This window comes from Caenorhabditis elegans, chromosome I (assembly GCF_000002985.6).
Source record: "Caenorhabditis elegans chromosome I".
Taxonomy (NCBI): Eukaryota; Metazoa; Nematoda; class Chromadorea; order Rhabditida; family Rhabditidae; genus Caenorhabditis; species Caenorhabditis elegans.
In genome coordinates this window covers 14347404-14367599 of record NC_003279.8, presented here as the reverse complement: position 1 = coordinate 14367599, position 20196 = coordinate 14347404, and the positions used below count along the sequence as shown (strand labels likewise).

Genomic DNA, 20196 nt, shown 5'->3' with positions numbered 1-20196 from the left:
TTTCTAAAAATAAATTAATTTCATTAACTCTTTGAAGGAACTTTGGGGTGGTTTTTGGGGGAGAAAAAAAGGGAAAAAACACACAAAAACACAATAAATTATCCCGAAATGTAAAGCAAAGACACTAGAAAAAAAGGGGAAAAATGACTATAAATAAGTGAATTTCAGAAGAAAAAAAATACTACTGGAATAAATTAATGATGATGTCCGCTGTGATCGTCGTGTGAATGCCCGTGGTGATGTGAATGATCATGCTTCTTCTCTCTTATCACACTTCCGCGGACTACCTGAAATTGGAGAAAATTTGAATGTTTACCCTTTTTTTCAATTAAAAATGCTCAACATTTGAGAAAATTTCATAAATTTCAGGAACAATTTTTTAACAATTTTTTTCAGAATTTTAGCATTATTTTTTAAATAACGATTTTTTTTTATTTCTGAAATTTCAACTTTCTCTCATTTTTATAGTCGAAAATTAACTGAAAATTCCGAAAAAAATTAAAATTAATTTTTAAAAATTACGATTTTTTTATTCAGAAAATGTTTTATTTGACGAAATTTAATAATATTTCTAAAAACTGCAAATTTCAGATTTTTGTTGAAAATTGGAAAAAAAATTCATTTGGAGCATTTTTTGCCGTTTTTATATTTTCGATAGTAATAAAGTAATTAAAAATTTCTGAAATTGGAAAAATCTACAATTTCAGATATTTTTAATACTTTATATATTATTACTATCGAAAATATAAAAATGGCAAAAAATGCTCCAAATTATTTTTTTTCGAATGAAAAAATTCAACAAAAAAATCAGAAATTTGTAGTTTTTAGAAATATTATTAAATTTAATCAAATAAAACATTTCCTGAAAAAAAACAACTTTTTTTTTGAAAAATTGTCATTTTTAAAGATATTTTGTCCTCTAAGCAACAAAGCATCCCGTACCGTATAACCAGCTTTATATCCAGGACACACTTGTTGTATCCTGTGTGCAAATGTCTTTTTCTCAACTTGTACAGTTGAGTGGGTGGCTCCAGTGCTCTTCAGGATATTCGAGACACGGTGTCGAATCATTTGTGCATTCGCTTCTTCTTTCACTTGAACGTGTACACTTGCCACGTTGATATCCGATTTGTGCTGCCACATGTGTGCATTTGAATACGATTCTACGTGCTCGATCTGTGCAAAAATTAAGGGGTTTTTTTTCAGATATTTAAATTTTTTGTTCAGAAGCTCAGAAAGTTTCTTAAAATTTCCAACAGCTTTCTAGAACGTTTCAGAAATTTTCGGACAGTTCTGAAGGAAATTCAGAAAATTCTTGAATTTTTTCAAAAAGTTGCAGAAATTTCCACGATGTTTTTTAGGAACTCGCAGAAACTAAAAAAAACAATATTTCTAGAACTACAGTACCCCTACAGTACCACATACATAACGATAACAAATGCAGTACCTTCATAGTACCAATACACTACTTCTACAGTACCCCTACAGTAGTAATGCCAGAGACTGTTGGAGTACTGTAAGGATATTGTTACTTATGGGGATATTTTAGGAATATTGTATTGGTACTGTAATAGTATTATAGGGGTATCATAAGAATACTCTACTGTTGAAATTAATTCATCGATCCTTGAATTTTGCGAACATTTTTGTCACACAGACAGTGGGGCGGAGCGTAACTTTCGCAATACTGCCGCACGGTGTTTTTGTACGCCTCTTTTCTAATGATTTTGATTTTTTCAATAAAGTTTCAATTTTATTTGTCTTTCTTCGTTTGTTTTTTTTTCGAATGAGAACGTTATCCAAATCGAAAAAACGAAAAGACAAGTAAAATTGAAACTTTATTCGAAAAAATCAACAAGAAAATCATTGGAAAAGAGGCGTACAAAAACACCGTGCGGCAGTATTGCGAAAGTTACGCTCCGCCCCACTTTCTGTGCGACAAAAATTTTTGCGAAATTCAAGGATCGATGAATTAATTTCAACAGTACAGTATTCTTATGATACCCCTATAATACTATTACAGCACCAATGCAGTATTCCTAAAATATCCCCATAAGTAATAATATCCTTACAGTACTCCCACAGTCTCTGGCAGTACCAATACAGTATTCCTACAGTACTCCGTCAGTATTAATACAGTACTCCTACGATACCCCTATAATACTATTACAGTATTCCTACAGTATTCCTACGATATCCCTACAGTATCAATACAGTATCCGTACAGTAGCCCATACATAACCATAACAAATTATGTATTCCAACAATATCACTACAAAACTCCTACAGTAATCCTACACAACCAACGCAGTAACCCTCCTACAGTACCCCTACAGTACCAACAAAATATTCCTACAGCCCCCCTATAGTTACAGCAACCCTACAGTAATCCTACAACACCCTACAGTACTCCTATAGTACCCCTACAGTACCAATTTCCAAAAAAAAAAACAATGATATACCTCCAAAATCTCATTAATATGATACTCGAACTCCTCTTCCTCCGGAACATCTTGCAACAACGTACTAATCGATGAAACCAACAATGGATACACTGATCCAATGATCAGAAGTGATAAGATCAACGAACACAACGGATCAACCCAAACCCATCCGAACCATTGAATAAGTAACGTCGAAATGATCACAAATACAGAACCAAGTGTATCGGCAAGAACATGAAGGAATACACCCTGCATATTCGCATTTCCTCCTCCACCATGAGAGTGTCCATGACTACCACCTCCACCATGGGAATGACCATGACTCGATCCACCACCATGAGAATGTCCGTGTTCTCCGAGAGAATACATTCCGAATAGATTCACGATAAGTCCGGAAATTGCGACGAATAAAAGACGATCAGTGTTGATGTTTGGTGGATCGAAGAGTCGTTCGAGTGCTTCAATAAGGATGAACAACGCGATAACACATAGGAATAGGGCATTGATGAAGCCGGAGAGAATCTGCATCAAAAAAAAATTATATAGTTAGTTATCAAAATTTGATAGAAATTGTGTATTTTACACTAATATTTGTAGGTGACTTTTGCACCACTTTTGCAGTGAAAGTGTGCATTTTTGCATATTTTTTTGTGAAAAGCAACAAAAATAGTCCAAAACGTCCAATTTTTGTGTGCAAAATGTTGTATGTTGTTTTTTTCAAGTGAAAAATGCTTATATAAAGCGAAAATTCTTTTTTAAAAATTGTTGGTCGAAACGGTCATTAAGCAATTACAAAAAATCACTATTTTCACAAAAATGAGGTCAACACGTGCAAAAATGCATGTTTTCCTAACGAAAATAGTCCAAAACGGCCAATTTTTGTGCAGAACCCCCCCCCCCCCCCCCCCTAGGGCATTATTAATAACTGTAACACAATTTTTATTTGGTTTTTTGCGTATTTTCCGGATTTTTATACACTATAGACTCTTTTTTTACCGAAAAATGTTACGATAAATGAAAAAAAAAACGTCTTTAAAGGTGGTGTAGTCGAATTTTTTTTTTATTGCTTTATCAGACTCAAAATTGTTTGAAAACACCGAATTTCATAATGAAACTTCTTGAAAACTTTTCAGAAAAAAGTTATGACGCCTCAAAAAATGGCCTAAAATTAGTTAAAATCGGAAATTTGACCGACTTGTCAAGCGGCTGGAAACAATTTTTTTTTGAAATCACCATCAAATTTTGAGTATACAATGTAATTGTCTTGCGTTTTAAACTTGATTAAAGTATTTAAAAGTCGATGGACGGCAAGATTTTTATTTTTTTTGAACCAAAACTCGCCGTCCATCGACTTTTAAATACCTTAATCAAGTTTAAAACGCAAGATAATTACATTGTATACTCAAAATTTGATGGTGATTTCAAAAAAAACAGTTTCCAGCGGCTGCGACATTGACAAGTCGGTCAAATTTCCGATTTTAACTAATTTTAGGCTATTTTTTGAGCCGTCATAACTTTTTTCTGAAAAGTTTTCAAGAAGTTTCATTATGAAATTCGGTGTTTTCAGACAATTTTAAGTCTGATAAAGCAATTTTTTAAAAAAATTCGACTACACCACCTTTAAAGACGTTTTTTTTTTCCCATTTATCGTAACATTTTTCCGTAAAAAAGAGTCTATAATGTATAAAAATCCGGAAAATACGCAAAAAAACCAAATAAAAATTGTCTGCACAAAAATTGGCCGTTTCGGACTATTTTTGTGGCTTTTCACAAAAATCGTAGTTTTTCACCACATTTTTGAGAAAATAGTAGGCTTTTTTCTGCACTGAAAATTGCCGTTGCAGCCGAGTTTTCGATTTTTTTTGCTGCTTTTTTCACTTTTCGCTCTAAAATTGATAGTTTTTATTCGAGTTTTCTGAATTTTCCGGTGAAAAATCCAATTGTTCTACCTCAACACGTCCAAAACCAAATGTAAAGTGTCTCGTAGGTGGCCACCGTGCCATAACCGACGCAACAAGTCCCATGACAAGTGCACTACAATCGAATAGCATATGAAACCCGTCAGAAATCAATCCTAAACTGTTCGTCCAGAATCCATAGAGAAATTCGACTCCGCAAAAGCCAAGATTCACACAAAGAAACCAGAATATCCGACGGGAATCGTTGTTCATAAGGATTTCATTTAGGGTTTCCTTCATAAAAAGCATCAAAGATTTGGAGGTTCTCTGCAGGAAAGCTTCTCCATACGTGAATAATGGTAGTCCTGTATTCGAGATTCCAACGAAATGACCACCTCGGTGTTTTGGCTGATTCGAGTGTGTCAGCGAGATTGAGGCTGCAAAAATTTGGAAAATTTTGAATTTTTCAGGTAAAAAACTGGAAACATTTTGGAAAAGTCGATTTTTTTTTTGGAAAAATAATGTGGGAAAATTCGATTTTTTTAAATTTTTTTAAAAAATTTATAGGAAATTCCATTTTTTGTGGTTAAAAATTGAAAAAATACGAATTTTTCGATAAAAAACTTTGGAAAATTCGATTTTTGAAGTAAAAAACTTGGGACATTTGATTTTTTGGTTAAAAATTCGTGAACATTCGAATTTTTTTCGGGAAAAAACTTGAAGGAAATTCGATTTTTTTTTGGTAAAAAAATATGGGAAAATTCGAATTTTTCAATTAAAAAAATTGGAAAATTCTTTTTTTCAGGTTAACAATACGAGAAATTCAATTTTTAAAATAAACATTTTGAAAAATCAATTTTTTGAGTAAAAAACTTGGGAAAATTCTAATTTTTAATTAATAAATTAGGAGGAAAACTTGATTATTTTCGGTAAAAAATTTGGGAAATTCGATTTTTTGCTTAAAAAAAATGAGGGAAAAATCGATTTTTGAAGTAAAAAAAAATTGGAAAAATTCAAATTTTCAAGTAAAAAAGTTGGAAAATTCAATTTTTTCGATAAAAAACTTGAAATATTCTATTTTTTTTTCGGTGAAAAATTCCGAAAAATTTAAATTTTTAGGTAAAAAATTTGGGAAATTCGATTTTCTATCAAAAAATTGGACAATTTCAAATTTTTAGCTAAGAAAGTTGAGAAATTCGATTTTTTTTCGGTAAAAAACCCGACAACAATTTAGATACATTTTTTTTCAATTTATTTTCTGGAAAAATCTCAAAAATTTAAACTTTTAGAAGCAAATTTTGCATTTTTCATTATCTCTCTATTTTAAAGTCGATTTTTCGTTAAAATTATGCTGAATTTCACAAAAAAAAAAAGGATTTTTGATGCGAAAAATCCAGATTTTCGGGATTTTCTTCAGCATTTTTTAATTAGAATTTCGAGAAAAACGCACCCAAAATAAAGCAAAAGTTACACTTTTAGTGAAAAAAAATTCAAAATTCAAAGTTTTTGGTGAGGCTGTGACGACTACAAACTACAGTTTTTCATAGCCTCAACCAATTTTTGGTTGAGGCTAGCCAATAGTGTAGTTTGTAGTGTGAGCCTCAACCAGTATTTAACGCAAAAAAATGGGTTTTTCCTAAATTTCGAACGGAAAACTTAAATCTAACAAGAAACCCTAACATTTTCAAGATATTTTCGACAAAATACGGGTTTATGGAGCTTAGTTCAGGCTCACAGACTACAAACTACACGACTCTCTAAGCCTCACCCAATTTTCTTTGGTTGAGGCTATCAAGATTTGTAGTTTGTAGTGGGGGGGGGGGGGGGTCTCAAGCGAAAATCCGGTTTTTGATGTTAAAAAATTGCGAAAATTCGATTTTTAAGGTAAAAAAATAATTTTTTCAGCCAGAAAAGTCGATTTTTTTCAAAAAAATCGGATTTTGGTGCGAAAAATCCCAATTTCAGGGATTTTTCAGCATTTTTTTGATTAGAATTTCGAGAAAAACGCACCCAAAATAAAGCAAACAACAGTGATCGAAACACCGCCAGTCAACGCATGATCTCCGAGATTTTGGCTTCCATACCAAAGGTATGCGAGCCCAAATGCACACGAGAACATGGTAACAGAGGACCAACGAGCTGCAGCCATAACTGGATCAGCAACGTGTTGGAAGCATATACTTTCAGCGTAGAAATCGAGTACAAACACAAATACAGCAATGATTACGAGAAGAGCAGCGTAGTGGAAATAGCCTATCGAAGCTCCGGAGCTTGAGGAAAGAGCCCATGATAGTACGGCTACAGGCGTTAGGCAGACAGCACTTCCAGCCTGAAAATTTAAATTTTCATTATTTTTTATTTAAAAATTTGAATTCTTTCAATTTTTTACTTCAAAAATCAAATTTTCCAAAATTTTGATCGGAAAAAAACGATTTTCCCTAATTTATTACGTCAAAAATCGAATTTTTCCAATTTTTAACCAAAAAAAAAGGGAATTTCCTATAAATTAAAAAAAATCGAATTTTTTCCCCAAAAATTCGAATTTTCCCTAATTTTCTACTTCGAAAATCGAATTTTCTAAAATTTTGATCGAAAAATTCGTATTTTTCGAATTTTTAACCACAAAAATGGAATTTCCTATAAATTAAAAAAAAAATCGAATTTCTCAGTTTTTTCACTAAAAAAAATCGAATTTTTCCAATTTTTAACCAGAAAATTCCTTTTTTTTTAAATTTTCTGCTTCGAAAATCGAATTTCCCTATTTTTACCTAAAAATTTGAATTCTTTCAATTTTTTACTTCAAAAAAAAACGATTTTCCCTAATTTATTACGTCAAAAATCGAATTTTTCCAATTTTTAACCAAAAAAAAAAAGGGAATTTCCTATAAATTTTAAAAAAAATCGAATTTCTCAGTTTTTCACCAAAACTGTCGAATTTTCCCTAATTTTTTCCAGACACATTCCGCGAAAAAACTTAAAATTTTACGTAAATTTATAACTTTATAGCAAATGTTTTTTTCGGTTCATGAATTTTTAAAGGAATAATATCTTAGAAACTATTACAGAAAAAAAAATCCAGCAGAAAATGTGTGATTCTTTCGGAATTTTTTATGCTTTTTCGGGTTAAAATTCACGAAAAATCCATAATTTTTATTACCGTAACAAGTGTGTGAAGCCTCTTTGCACCGCCAACTTCTACAGCTAAATGCCGGAAAGACGTCTCGTAGCCGGTACGGAGAAGCAGTGAGATTAGCAGAATACATAGACCTCCTTTATGATCAGCCATTCCGAAAAGTCCAATTAAATGATAGAAGAGGTGGTTGAGGCCACTGTGGTGGGCGTGGGTGGTGTCTGGAAAGTTGGAAATTTGAAAAAAAAAATTAAAATGTAAAAATTTTATAGCGATTTTGAACGAAAAATTGGTTCATTTCTCGGTTTTTTAACTAAAAATCGCGATTTTTGAAGAAAAATGGGTATTTTAAAGTTTGGGTGAGGCTCACAGACTACAAACTACAACTGTTTATAGCCTCAACCAATTTTTCACACTGATTTAATGAAAAAAATTTTTTTGGAAACTAATAAAAAAAACCTTTTACTCAATTTCCGATGAAAAAAAAATGATATTTTTTGCAGTAAAATCGGAAATTTTAAGCTATTTTTGAGTGAAAAACTGATGTTTTAAAGTTTGGTTGAGGCTCACAGACTACAAACTACAACTTTTTATAGCCTCAACCAATTTTTATTTTTTTAAATGTTTTTTTTCGGAAATTATTAAAGCTTTTTGTGCATTATTTTTGATGAAAAAATGAACATTTTCGCTGGGAAATCGGAAATTTTAAGCTATTTTTGGTGAAAATAGGTATTTTAAAGTTTGGTTGAGGCTTACAGACTACAAACTACAACTCTTCATAGCCTCAACCAATTTTTCACACTGATTTTCAGTGATTTCTTCGAATTTCAAGCGCCAAATCCTTACGATGTGGATCCTCAATAGTTCCGTCTCTATCCATAAGGAAAAGCGCCACAAATCCGACAATTAACAGGAAAAATCCACGTGTTTTGGAGGGAGTTGACATATTTCCGCCCTTGAAAAATGAGACAACCGCCGATAAAAGCACAGTTGAACTGAGCTCAAAGACAAGAACACTCCGTAATGGTCCACAAAGTGTGATTCCATAAAACCAGAATACTTCGATAACGCTATTCATCAGGGAAAGCTTCAAAACCATGGGCATTATGCCTCTTTTCAGTGATTTTCCGGCTGAAAGAGGCTTTTGCAGGGGGAATAGGATACATGTACATCTGAAAATCATTAAATAAATTAATAATTGCGTAAAATATTTTAAAAAAATTTTTAAAAACCGTACATTATTTTACAAAGCCACAGAAGATTCACAATATGCGAGCTTTTCGCGAGAATATCCACGAAAAAGACTCCAATACATCGTAGAATTTTGGTGAGCACTAGCACAACGAAATATGACGCTGATCTGTAATTTTCAAAACTTTTTAATATTTTTTTTAATCAACAAACCTCGAAGATTGCGTTGGAGTGAAGTTTCTGTCGTCTTTTTTGACGAAATCGTGGGCTAGCATCGTGGATAATGGCGATTTTTAGGGTTTTTATCGAAATTTATCGATTTTCGGAGAAAAAAATCAAAAATTTATACAGTTTCCATCCCGAAAATGTTCAAAAAAGGTTGAAATAAATTGGAAATTTCCGAAAAAGGTTCCAAAAATTAAAAGTGTGCATTTTACCGTCACGGTGTCTGCACCAAATACACCCTATTTGACGACAATTCGCGTTGAACATTATTTTTCTATTACACTATTACACGTGTTTTAACCGAAAATGAGCATTAAAATGGGGTTTTCCGTTTAATTTTTTTCACTGAAATTATCAAAAATATGCTAATAAATCGATTTTTCAGGTGATAAACCTTCAAAAAATGGTTTCAACAGGCTTATTTCGGCCGACAAAAGCTATCCCGCTATTATTTCTTCTCTTTTCTCTTTACAAAACTGAGAAAATCGATGATTCTATTCACTATTATGTGTCATTTACAAGTGATTCGGTGACAATAAAAGATCCACCAACACTGGAAACAGGGAACACTGAGCTATCCGATGATTATGTGCGAATTATGTCGAAAAACAACGAGCGATTCTTGTGTAAATTGCCGCAAATTGATGTGGAAGTGAAGAAAAACGTGGAATATTCGGGAGCGACGGCCGGGAAATTGCTGGAAACTATGCTGTATAAGGATAAAATGTGCAGCTATTTGATCGATGTTTATTGGACTTATCAGGTAAATTTTTATCATAAAAATTGATGAAAATGCTTTGAAAACCTAAAAAAAATCAGAAATTTTGCGCATTTTTTACTTAAAAATTTTTTTTCGAAGGTTGGTTGAGGTTCACAGACTACAAACTACAATTTTATTAGGCACTGAGGCTCACGAAAGTTGTAGTTTGTAGTCTGAGCCTCCCCACAAATTAAAATTGTTTTTTTTGTCTTATTTAAAACCCCAACTGGTGTAAATTCAATTTAAAAAAGTATCCAAAAAATTTTATAATTTTTCTCTGAACACGCTGAGGCTCAGACTACAAACTACAAAATTGGCTAGCCTCAACCATGAAGGTTGTAGTTTGTAGTCTGTGAGGCTCACCCAAAACATAAATGCAGTTATTTCGACTGAAAATCGCTCGTTTCTCGTGATTTAAAAATGAAAATTTTGCAAAAATGACTACAAGCTACAAAATTGGCTAGCCTCAACCATGAAATTTGTAGTTTGTAGTCAGTGAGCCTCAACGAAACTTAAAAAATCCCGTTTTTTGCGGAAAATCATTTAAAATTCCCAATTTTACTTCAAAAATCCTTTTATTCATTTTTTCATCAAAAAGTGAATGAAAAACTAATTTTCGTCACAAATTTGAGGCTCACACTACAAACTACACTCCTTGCTAGCCTCAACATTGGTTGAGGCTATGTATAGTTGTAGTTTGTAGTCTGTGAGCCTCAGCCAAAACATAAATGCAGTTATTTCGACTGAAAATCGCTCGTTTTTCGTGATTTAAAAACAAAAAAAAAAGACTACAAACACTACAAAATTGGCTAGCCTCAACTAAATTTAACTAGTTTTCAACGTGTAAAATTGCAAGTTGTAGTTTGTAGTTTGTAGCCTCACCCAAAACTTAACATCGACGCTTTTTAACTGAAAATCGCTCGTTTTTTTCGTTTTAAAAACGATAAATTTGCAAAACATGACTAAAAACTACAAAAATGGCTAGCCTCAACCATGAAATTTGTAGTTTGTAGTCTATGAGCCTCACGGAAACTTTAAAATCACCGTTTTTTGCGAAAAAACCGTAAAAATTTGCAGATTTTACTGCGAAAATCTCAATTTTTGTCAAAAATCAATCAAAAATTAAATGTTCGTCACAGATTAAAAATTGACTGACACACTCACACTACAAACTACAAAATATGCTAGCCTCCATGAGCCTCACCCAAACTTTACTCGATTTTCGCTGAAAATCACTTAAAATTCCCGATTTTGCTTCAAAAAATCCTATTTTTTCATCAAAAAGTGAATAAAAAACTAATTTTCGTTAAAAATTAAAAATTGGTTGAGGCTCAGGCTACAAACTACACTCCTTGCTAGCCTCAACATTGGTTGAGGCTATGGAAAGTTGTAGTTTGTAGTCTGTGAGCCTCACCTAAACTTTCAAATCCTGGTTTTTTGCGGAAAAACGTATAAAATTTCCCGATTTTACTGCGAAAAACTCAATTTTTGTTTAAAAAAATGGTTGTCACAAATTGAAAATTGGTTGAGGCTATGGAAAGTTGTAGTTTGTAGTCTCTGAGCGCCTCACCAAAACTTGGAAATACATACTTTTCTCCAAAAATCGCTTGAAATTCCCGATTTTACTTTGAAAAATCCAAATTTTTCATCAAAATGTGAATAAAATAATAATTTTCGTCACAAATTGAAAATTCGTTGAGGCTCACACTACAAACTACACTCTTTGCTAGCCTCACCATTGGTTGAGGCTATGAATAGTTGTAGTTTGTAGTCTCTGAGCCTCACCCAAACTTCAAAATACCTATTTTTCACCAAAAATACCTCAAAATTTCCGATTTAACTGGGGAATTTTTTAGTTTTACATCAAAAATTGAGTGAAAAGCTTTTGTAAAAAAAATGTTTTAACTGAAAATCTCTCTCTTTTTTTCGTTTGAAAACGATAAATTTTTAAAAAATGACTACAAACTACAAAATTGGCTAGCCTCAACCATGAAATTTGTAGTTTGTAGTCTGTGAGCCTCACCGAAATTTTAAAATTCGCGTTTTTGCGAAAAAAAACGCTTAAAATTACCGATTTTACTGCGAAAATTTGTAAAAAAAAAGTTCGTCAAAAATTAAAAATTGGTTGAGGCTCAGGCTACAAACTACACTCTTTGCTAGCCTCAACATTGGTTGAGGCTATGTATAGTTGTAGTTTGTAGTCTGTGAGCCTCAGCCAAAACATAAATGCAGTTATTTCGACTGAAAATCGCTCGTTTTTCGTGATTTAAAAACAAAAAAAAATACTACAAACTACAAAATTGGCTAGCCTCAACCAACAAAAAAAATTCCAGGTTTGCCACGGCCGATACGTAATCCAATACCACGAGGATAAAATGTTAACCGGACAAGTCTCGCGTACCGAATTCTACCTCGGAAACTTTGATTCCGCACTGACAGCCTCCACAAATGAGCAAGTAAAGCCAGCGACCCGCCGAATCGAAAATGAGGATTACCCATACTATTCAGTGTCCTATAATCATGGAACCTCATGCGATGTAACCGGAGGAAAACCGCGTACCACAGATGTCGTGTATATTTGTGTTGAAAAAGTACAACATAAAATCCTCTCGGTCACTGAAATCTCATCATGTCATTATGAGATTGTTATAATGACTGATTTATTATGCAAACATCCCGAATATCAACTTTCCGAGAAAAAAGATCATAAAATTGTTTGTTGGAATGAAGATGCGAAGAATGAGAATGAAGCGAAACCTCAGACACTTCAGAGACTTGATGATTTTCATGATTCGACTTTTAAACGGGAATATACCGTTTTTACGGATCAAGATCCTCAGTATTCAGAGAATACTGAGGAAGAAGATGGTGGTCTTATTGATGAGAAGGATTTTGAGAAGCTTAAAGAGACTCGGCAGGCTGGGTACATTTTGGGCGGTGTTAAAAGGTGCCTGAATGTTTTTTTTTTTCGTTCACTGCAACTTTTTCCTCACGAGGGACGAGGAAAAGTGGTTTCTAGGCCATGGCCGAGGGGCCGACAAGTTTCAGCGGCCATTTATCTTGCTTGGTTTTCCGCCTGTTTTCTTTCGTTTTTCATAGATTTTTTTCGTTTTTTCTTATTAAAACTGATAAATAAATATTTTTTGCAGATGCTAAAACAATTTCCAAGTAAAAAAATCATGTATTCAGTGGGCAAGCAGCGGTGAAAGTGGGCATTGTAATATGATGGATTACGGGAATACAAAACCTAAACTTTTTCTGAAACATGATACATATGCTGCTTAAATGCTGAGACTACCTGATTTTCATAACGAGACCGCTGAAAAAGTTTTGAAATTTCCAAAATTCAACTTTTTTGGTGAAAAAGTCGAGATTTTCGCACAAAGAGTTGAATTTTGAAAATCTCAAAACTTTTTCAGCGGTCTCGTTATGAAAATCAGGTAATTTCAGCATCTAAGCAGCATATGTATCATGTTTCAGAAAAAGTTTAGGTTTTGTATTCCCGTAATCCATCATATTGCATTGACCACTTTCACCGCTGCTTGCCCACTGAATACATAATTTTTTTACTTGGAAATTGTTTTAGCTTCTGCAAAAAAAATATTTATTTATCAGTTTTAATAAGAAAAAACGAAAAAATTCGGTAAAAAACGAAAGAAAACAGGCGGAAAACAAAGCAAGATAAATGGCCGCTGAAACTTGTCGGCCCCTCCTCGGCCATGGCCTAGAAACCACTTTTCCTCGTCCCTCGTGAGGAAAAAGTTGCAGTGCTCCACTTTTGCCGATTTTTGAAAGTCCAAAAATAATTTTTTTTTCTGCCCAAATTTTTTTAAGAAGAAAATTTAAATTTCCCGCCAAAAAAGCCGAAAAAACTATTGTTTCTTCTCAAAAAATTAAAAATTAAATTTCCTGCCAAAATTTTACCAAAAATTTTGAATTTCCCCGCTAAAATGGGGTTTTAAAAATTTTAAATTTTCCGCCAAAAATTCGTTTCTAAAATAATTTTAATTTCCCGCCAATATTTTACCAGAAATTTTGAATTTCCCCGCTAAAATGGGGTTTTAAAAAATTTAAATTTTTTTGAATTTTTTAAAAATTTCCTGCCAAAAACTTGTTTCTAAAAAAATTTTAATTTCCCGCCAAAAAATGTTTTTACAAAAAATTTAAATTTCCCGCCAAAAATTCGTTTCTCAAAAAATTTAAATTTCCCGCCAAAATGGGATTAAAAAAATTTAAATTTTTTTGAATTTTTTCAAATTTCCTGGCAAAAACTTTTTTTTTTATAAAATTCAAATTTCCCACCGAAAAATGTTTTCTAAAAAAAAAACTTTAATTTTCCGGCAAAAAAATTTTTCCCAAAAAAATTTGAATTTCACGGAAAACTTCTAAAAAAGTAATTTTGAATTTCCCCGACAATATTTTTTTAAATTTGAAATTCCCACCAAAAATTTATTTAAAAATTTTTTAATTTCCCGCCGAAATGTTTTTCAAAAAATTTGAATTTCCCGCCAAAAATTTTTTAATTTCCTACCAAAAACTTGTTTCTGAAAAAATTTAAATTTCCCGCTAAAATGTTTGTTTCTAAAAAAATTTGAATTTCACGGAAAATTTAAAAAAAAAGTAATTTTAAATTTCCCCTACATTATTTTTTTTTATTTGAAATTCCCACCAAAAATTTATTTAAAAAAGCCAAAATTTTACCAGAAAATGTAAATTTTCGCCAAAATTTTACCGGAAAATTTAAATTTCCCGCCGAAATGTTTTTCAAAAAATTCGAATTTGCCGCCAAAATGTTTTTTTTTTTCAAAAAATTTAAATTTACCGCCAAAAAATGTTGTTCAACATTTTTTAAATTTCCTGCCAACAGTTTACCAGAAAGTTCGAATTTCCCGCCAAAAAATGTTTTTCCCAAACAAATTTACCAGGAAATATATATTTATGGCAAAAATTTTTTTCAAAAAAAAAACTTAAAATCCCGCCAAAACGCCGGAAAGCTCAAATTGCACGGGGAGTCAGAATGTCTTATTTCGATTTGATCTTCAAAAAAATGCGAGAGAAGAAACGCAGACTGCTCATCTTATTTCGCCTGGTTAAGAGCGTGCTGACGTCACAATTTTCTGTGGAAAAATATTCCCGCATTTTTTGTAAATCAAACTGTAATGAGACAGCCTGACACCACCACGTGAAATTGTATTTTTTCCAAATTTTGGCACATTCTCTGAAAAAAAAAACTCATTTTTGGCGGTAAATTCAATTTTTTCCAGAAAAATTTGGCGGGATATTCAAATTAAATAAAAAAATTCCCGGCAAATACTCTTTTACTACCTCATCTTTTACTACGTTGCTCTTTTACTACGGTTTACTCTTTTACTACGGCCGTATTTTTTACTACGTTTTCCGATTTCGATTTTTTACTACGAAAGTATTGTATTGTATTTATTACGATTTAAATCGTGATCAAAAATAAATAGTGAATAGACATGAATAAGTTAAGACGAAATGTATCTTTTACTACGGTCGTTTTTTTACTACGCTTTCCGAATTTGATTTTTTACTACGAATCGTATCTTTTACTACGGTCGTTTTTTTTTAATACAATGGCAGGTTGGATTTATTACTACGTTTTGTATCGATTAACGATTTTTATTACCTAATGAAAAGAAGACTATCAAAAGTTGGAATTTGAAAGTTACCTTGTAGCAGATTTCAGGTATAATTACAATTTCATTTGAAACTTTCATGTTGATTTCAGAATGAAATTGTAATTATACCTGAAATCTGCTACAAGGTAACTTTCAAATTCCAACTTTTGATAGTCTTCTTTTCATTAGGTAGTAAAAAATCGTTAATCGTAGTAAAAGATACAAAACGTAGTAATAAATCCAACCTGCCATTGTAGTAAAAAAAAAACGACCGTAGTAAAAGATACGATTCGTAGTAAAAAATCAAATTCGGAAAGCGTAGTAAAAAAACGACCGTAGTAAAAGATACATTTCGTCTTAACTTATTCATGTCTATTCACTATTTATTTTTGATCACGATTTAAATCGTAATAAATACAATACAATACTTTCGTAGTAAAAAATCGAAATCGGAAAACGTAGTAAAAAATACGGCCGTAGTAAAAGAGCAAACCGTAGTAAAAGAGCAACGTAGTAAAAGATGAGGTAGTAAAAGAGTATTTGCCAAAATTCCCAAAGTTCGAGTTATCTCCTAATTCTCAATTTTTTTGCGCAGATTCAATACAAAAGAATCGCTTGCAAATAACCCAGCTGTCGTTCATCATACAGTAAATCGAATTCTAACAGGAGAAGATTGTATTGTTGGTGGAACTGGATGGTGGAAATATGAATTTTGTTACGGAAAACACGTTATTCAATTTCATGAAGATGCGAATGGACAACGATCTGACATTCTTTTGGGAGTTTTTGATGAAGTTGTACATAAGGAATGGGTTAAACTGGATAGACATGCTCGCGGAGCTATTCAGGTATCCTCTGTGTGTATTACGGGGGGATCACAAAATCTCTGAAAATGCGTATTGCACACAACATATTTGACGCGCAAAATATCTCTCGTAGCGACACTGCAACTTTTTCCTCACGAGGGACGAGGAAAAGTGGTTTCTAGGCCATGGCCGAGGGGCCGACAAGTTTCAGCGGCCATTTATCTTGCTTTGTTTTCCGCCTGTTTTCTTTCGTTTTTCATCGATTTTTTTCGTTTTTTCTTATTAAAACTGATAAATAAATATTTTTTGCAGATGCTAAAACAATTTCCAAGTAAAAAAATCATGTATTCAGTGGGCAAGCAGCGGTGAAAGTGGGCATTGTAATATGATGGATTACGGGAATACAAAACCTAAACTTTTTCTGAAACATGATACATATGCTGCTTAAATGCTGAGACTACCTGATTTTCATAACGAGACCGCTGAAAAAGTTTTGAAATTTCCAAAATTCAACTTTTTTGGTGAAAAAGTCGAGATTTTCGCACAAAAAGTTGAATTTTGAAAACCTCAAAACTTTTTCAGCGGTCTCGCTATGAAAACCAGGTAATTTCAGCATTTAAGCAACATATGTATCATGTTTCAGAAAAAGTTTAGGTTTTGTATTCCCGTAATCCATCATTTTACATTGACCACTTTCACCGCTGCTTGCCCACTGAATACATAATTTTTTTGACTTGGAAATCGTTTTGGCATCTGCAAAAAATATTTGTTTATCAGTTTTAATAAGAAAAAACGAGAAAAAGCTGTGAAAAACGAAAGAACAAACCACTTTTCCTCGTCCCTCGTGAGGAAAAAGTTGCAGTGAGCGAAAACTACTGTAGCGCTCGTGTCGATTTACGTCGGCTTGATTCTCGGAAAAAAAACCAAATTTTTCGAATTTCGACAGCGATATTTAATTTTTCTTCGTCGTTTTTTTTTCCAGATTCCTTGGTTTTTTATTTGTGCTTAATTTTAATATTTTATCCATTAGTAAATATTAATTTAATTGAAAAATGCCCAATATTATCGTAATTTTGAAGATAATACTCCCACAAGCGTTTTTTTAAACCGTAATAGGCGGGAAATAATGTAAAAATACGCATGTAGGAGTTTACTCATCATAATAGCGCCTATATTAGACGTTTTTCAATTAAATTAATTTATTAATGGATAAAGTATTAAAATAAAGATCACAAATAAGACCAAGGAATAAGAAAAAAAAAACGGAGAAAAATTGAATATCGGTGTCAAAATTCGCGAAAAATTCGGTTTTTTTCCGAGAATCAAGCCCGTCGTAAATCGACACAAGAGCTACAGTAGTTTTCGCTACGAGATATTTTGCGCGTCAAATATGTTGTGCAATACGCATTTTCAGAGATTTTGTGTTCCCGCCATAATAGAGTTATCTTATATAAGTGAATAATGATTTCAGGGAAACAATCAAATTGATCAGATTAGTCAAATCTATGCGAAAGGTGACATTTGTGATGAGACTGGAGCACATAGGTAAGGAAATTAAAAATTAACAAAAAATCAGTAAAATTACAAAATTTACAAAAAAAATTTTAAATAAAAAAATCGATTTCCCATACGATTATTGCATAAATAATGGGAATATATCAATCTTCCAAAAAAAAATTTTTTGAATTAAAAAAACATTTATTTTAAATACTATTATTGCATAAGTAATGGAAATACACAAATTTTCCGAAAAAATATTTTTTCGCAATTTCAAGAAAAAGTCGATTTTTAATACAATCATTGCATATGTAATGACATTAAACCTATTTACCTAAAAAAAATTTTGAATTAAAACAAATTGAGTTTCAATACGATTATTGCATTAGTAATGGGAATATACAAATTTTCCAAAAAAAAATTTTTTTTTTTCGAAAAACTCTTCCCACTTGTTAAACACCAAAAATCATAGATAAATTTAAATATTTCCAAAAAAAAAAATTCAATTAAATTACTTTATTTTTTGGAAAACACTCCGAGTACGTGCTTAAAACTTTAGAATTTAAAATGTTTTTTATAATTTTTTTCAAAAATCGATATTTAATACTATAGGCTTTTTTTTAAAATAAACATTTTTTGAGTATTAAAAATATAACCCACCAGTGTTTATTTAATGATGCTTCAAAATTTTTCAAAATTTTTCAAAATTTTTTTTTCGAAATTTCAAGAAAAAGTTGATTTTTAATACAATCATTGCATAAGTAATGACAATAAAACCTATTTCCTTAAAAAAATTTTGAATTAAAACAAAATGAGTTTCAATACGATTATTGCATTAGTAATGGGAATATACAAATTTTCCAAAAAAAAATGTTTTTTTCGAAAAACCATTGATAATTTCTAATATTTCTCAAAAAAAAAATTATTTTGAATATTAAAAATATAACCGACTAGTGTTCAATGATGCTTTGGAAATTTTCAAAAATTAAAAAAAAAAAAACTTTTTTTTCGAAATTTTGAAAAAATTCGATTTTTAATACGATTACTATTAGGTCTCCAAATAAGTTCCGGGTCAAAAATCATAACTTTGTTCGCTGCAAATCGATTTTTATGAAACTTTGGGAATTCATGTTATCAATTATGATCTTTCATTTGACAATAGTCACAAAAGTTGTTGACCACCCCAAGTGTCCTAACTCGGAGCCTATTTTTTCAGGCATTTTTCAGATCTCGCTTCTTTTCAGCTTTGAATTGATGTTTGTGTGTGGATTTTTCTTTGTTTAGAACACATTATTAGAAAACGACAAAAGTTTGGAAAAAAATCCGTCCAAAAAATTTTTGTCGAAAATTCTAGATTTTTTCTACAAAAATGATGTAACCAAGTGTAAACTATTTTTTACACATAAAATTCATTTTAGTTTGAAATTTGAAGCTCAAGAAATATTCAAAAAACTCAAAAATTATCCGAAAAAATTATATTTTCTATTATCATTTTAGTTTATCAAACTAAACTGATGTGTTTTGTGTGTGTAAAAAATAGTTTACACTTGGTTACATCATTTTTGTAGAAAAAATCTAGAATTTTCGACAAAAAATGTTTTCGAAGATTTTTGGACGATCAACCAAAAAAAATTTTTTGGACGGATTTTTTTCCAAACTTTTGTCGTTTTCTAATAATGTGTTCTCAACAAAGAAAAATCCGCACACAAACCTCAATTCAAAGCTGAAAAGAAGCGAGATCTGAAAAATGCCTAAAAAAATTGGCTCCGAGTTAGGACACTTGGGGTGGTCAACAACTTTTGTGACTATTGTCAAATGAAAGATCATAATTGATAACATGAATCCCCAAAGTTTCATAAAAATCGATTTGCAGCGAACAAAGTTATGATTTTTGACCCGGAACTTATTTGGAGACCTAATATATATTTTCCGATATATTATCCTAATCCAAATTTCCTTTCAGAGACGTAGAAGTTCGAATCCGCTGCGCCACCGCCGATCACAGTGCTCTATCGTTTTCAATGCACCTAACAGAACCCAGAACTTGTCAATACGTGCTAACAATTGATAGTGAACGATTCTGTGAGCCACTTCAATTTGCCGATGATTATGGATTAATTGAGCTGACACAAGTTGCGTCGAGCTCTCAATCAGCAGCAGCAGCAGCAGCAGCTCCAGTGGAATTGAGCATTGATGAGGAGGAGGAGGATGAAGCTCATGAGCAATCTGATGAAGACGATCATGATGTTAAGATTCACGAGGACCTTTAATTCCAATTGATTCAATTCCCAAAATAATTTTCTTTCCAATTTTCCACTTTTTTTTACCTGTTACCGGTCATTTTTCTTGTTCCCTTCCATTCTTCGAGCCTTGCCTCTGTGATTTACCTGTACTATGGGGTTTTCATTGTTTCTAGTTTAAATTAAATTAAGTGTAAATAAATTAAATTAAGTGTAAAAAAAAAATTTTTTTCAAGAATTCAAAAACTTTTTTTTAGACTTATTATAAAAATATAAAATTAGTGAAATAGTTTTTTTTTAAATAAAGGTTTTTGAAAATTTCCAAACAAAAAATTTTTTTGAAATTTTTTTTTTTGAAAATTT

The 20196-nt window shown here is 31.8% G+C and overlaps 2 protein-coding genes across 2 annotated transcripts; one reads left to right on the top strand and one right to left on the bottom strand.

The window, feature by feature from the left end:
• Positions 1–5: 5 nt before the first annotated feature.
• Positions 6–9038, bottom strand: slc-30A5 (Proton-coupled zinc antiporter SLC30A5). The gene is made up of 9 exons (NM_170935.9): positions 8877–9038; positions 8710–8832; positions 8319–8644; positions 7500–7693; positions 6353–6671; positions 4394–4779; positions 2463–2966; positions 943–1176; positions 6–287 (listed from the first exon to the last, which is right to left on the bottom strand). The coding sequence occupies exons 1-9, from the start codon at positions 8936–8938 to the stop codon at positions 195–197; spliced, it is 2241 nt and encodes a 746-aa protein (NP_740931.2). The 5' UTR covers positions 8939–9038; the 3' UTR covers positions 6–194.
• Positions 9039–9273: 235 nt separating this feature from the next.
• Y105E8A.2 (Endoplasmic reticulum lectin 1) lies at positions 9274–20051 on the top strand. Its single transcript, NM_170934.7, has 5 exons — positions 9274–9651; positions 11982–12595; positions 15886–16138; positions 17568–17641; positions 19557–20051. The coding sequence occupies exons 1-5, from the start codon at positions 9292–9294 to the stop codon at positions 19861–19863; spliced, it is 1608 nt and encodes a 535-aa protein (NP_740930.3). The 5' UTR covers positions 9274–9291; the 3' UTR covers positions 19864–20051.
• The last annotated feature ends 145 nt before the right edge of the window (positions 20052–20196 follow it).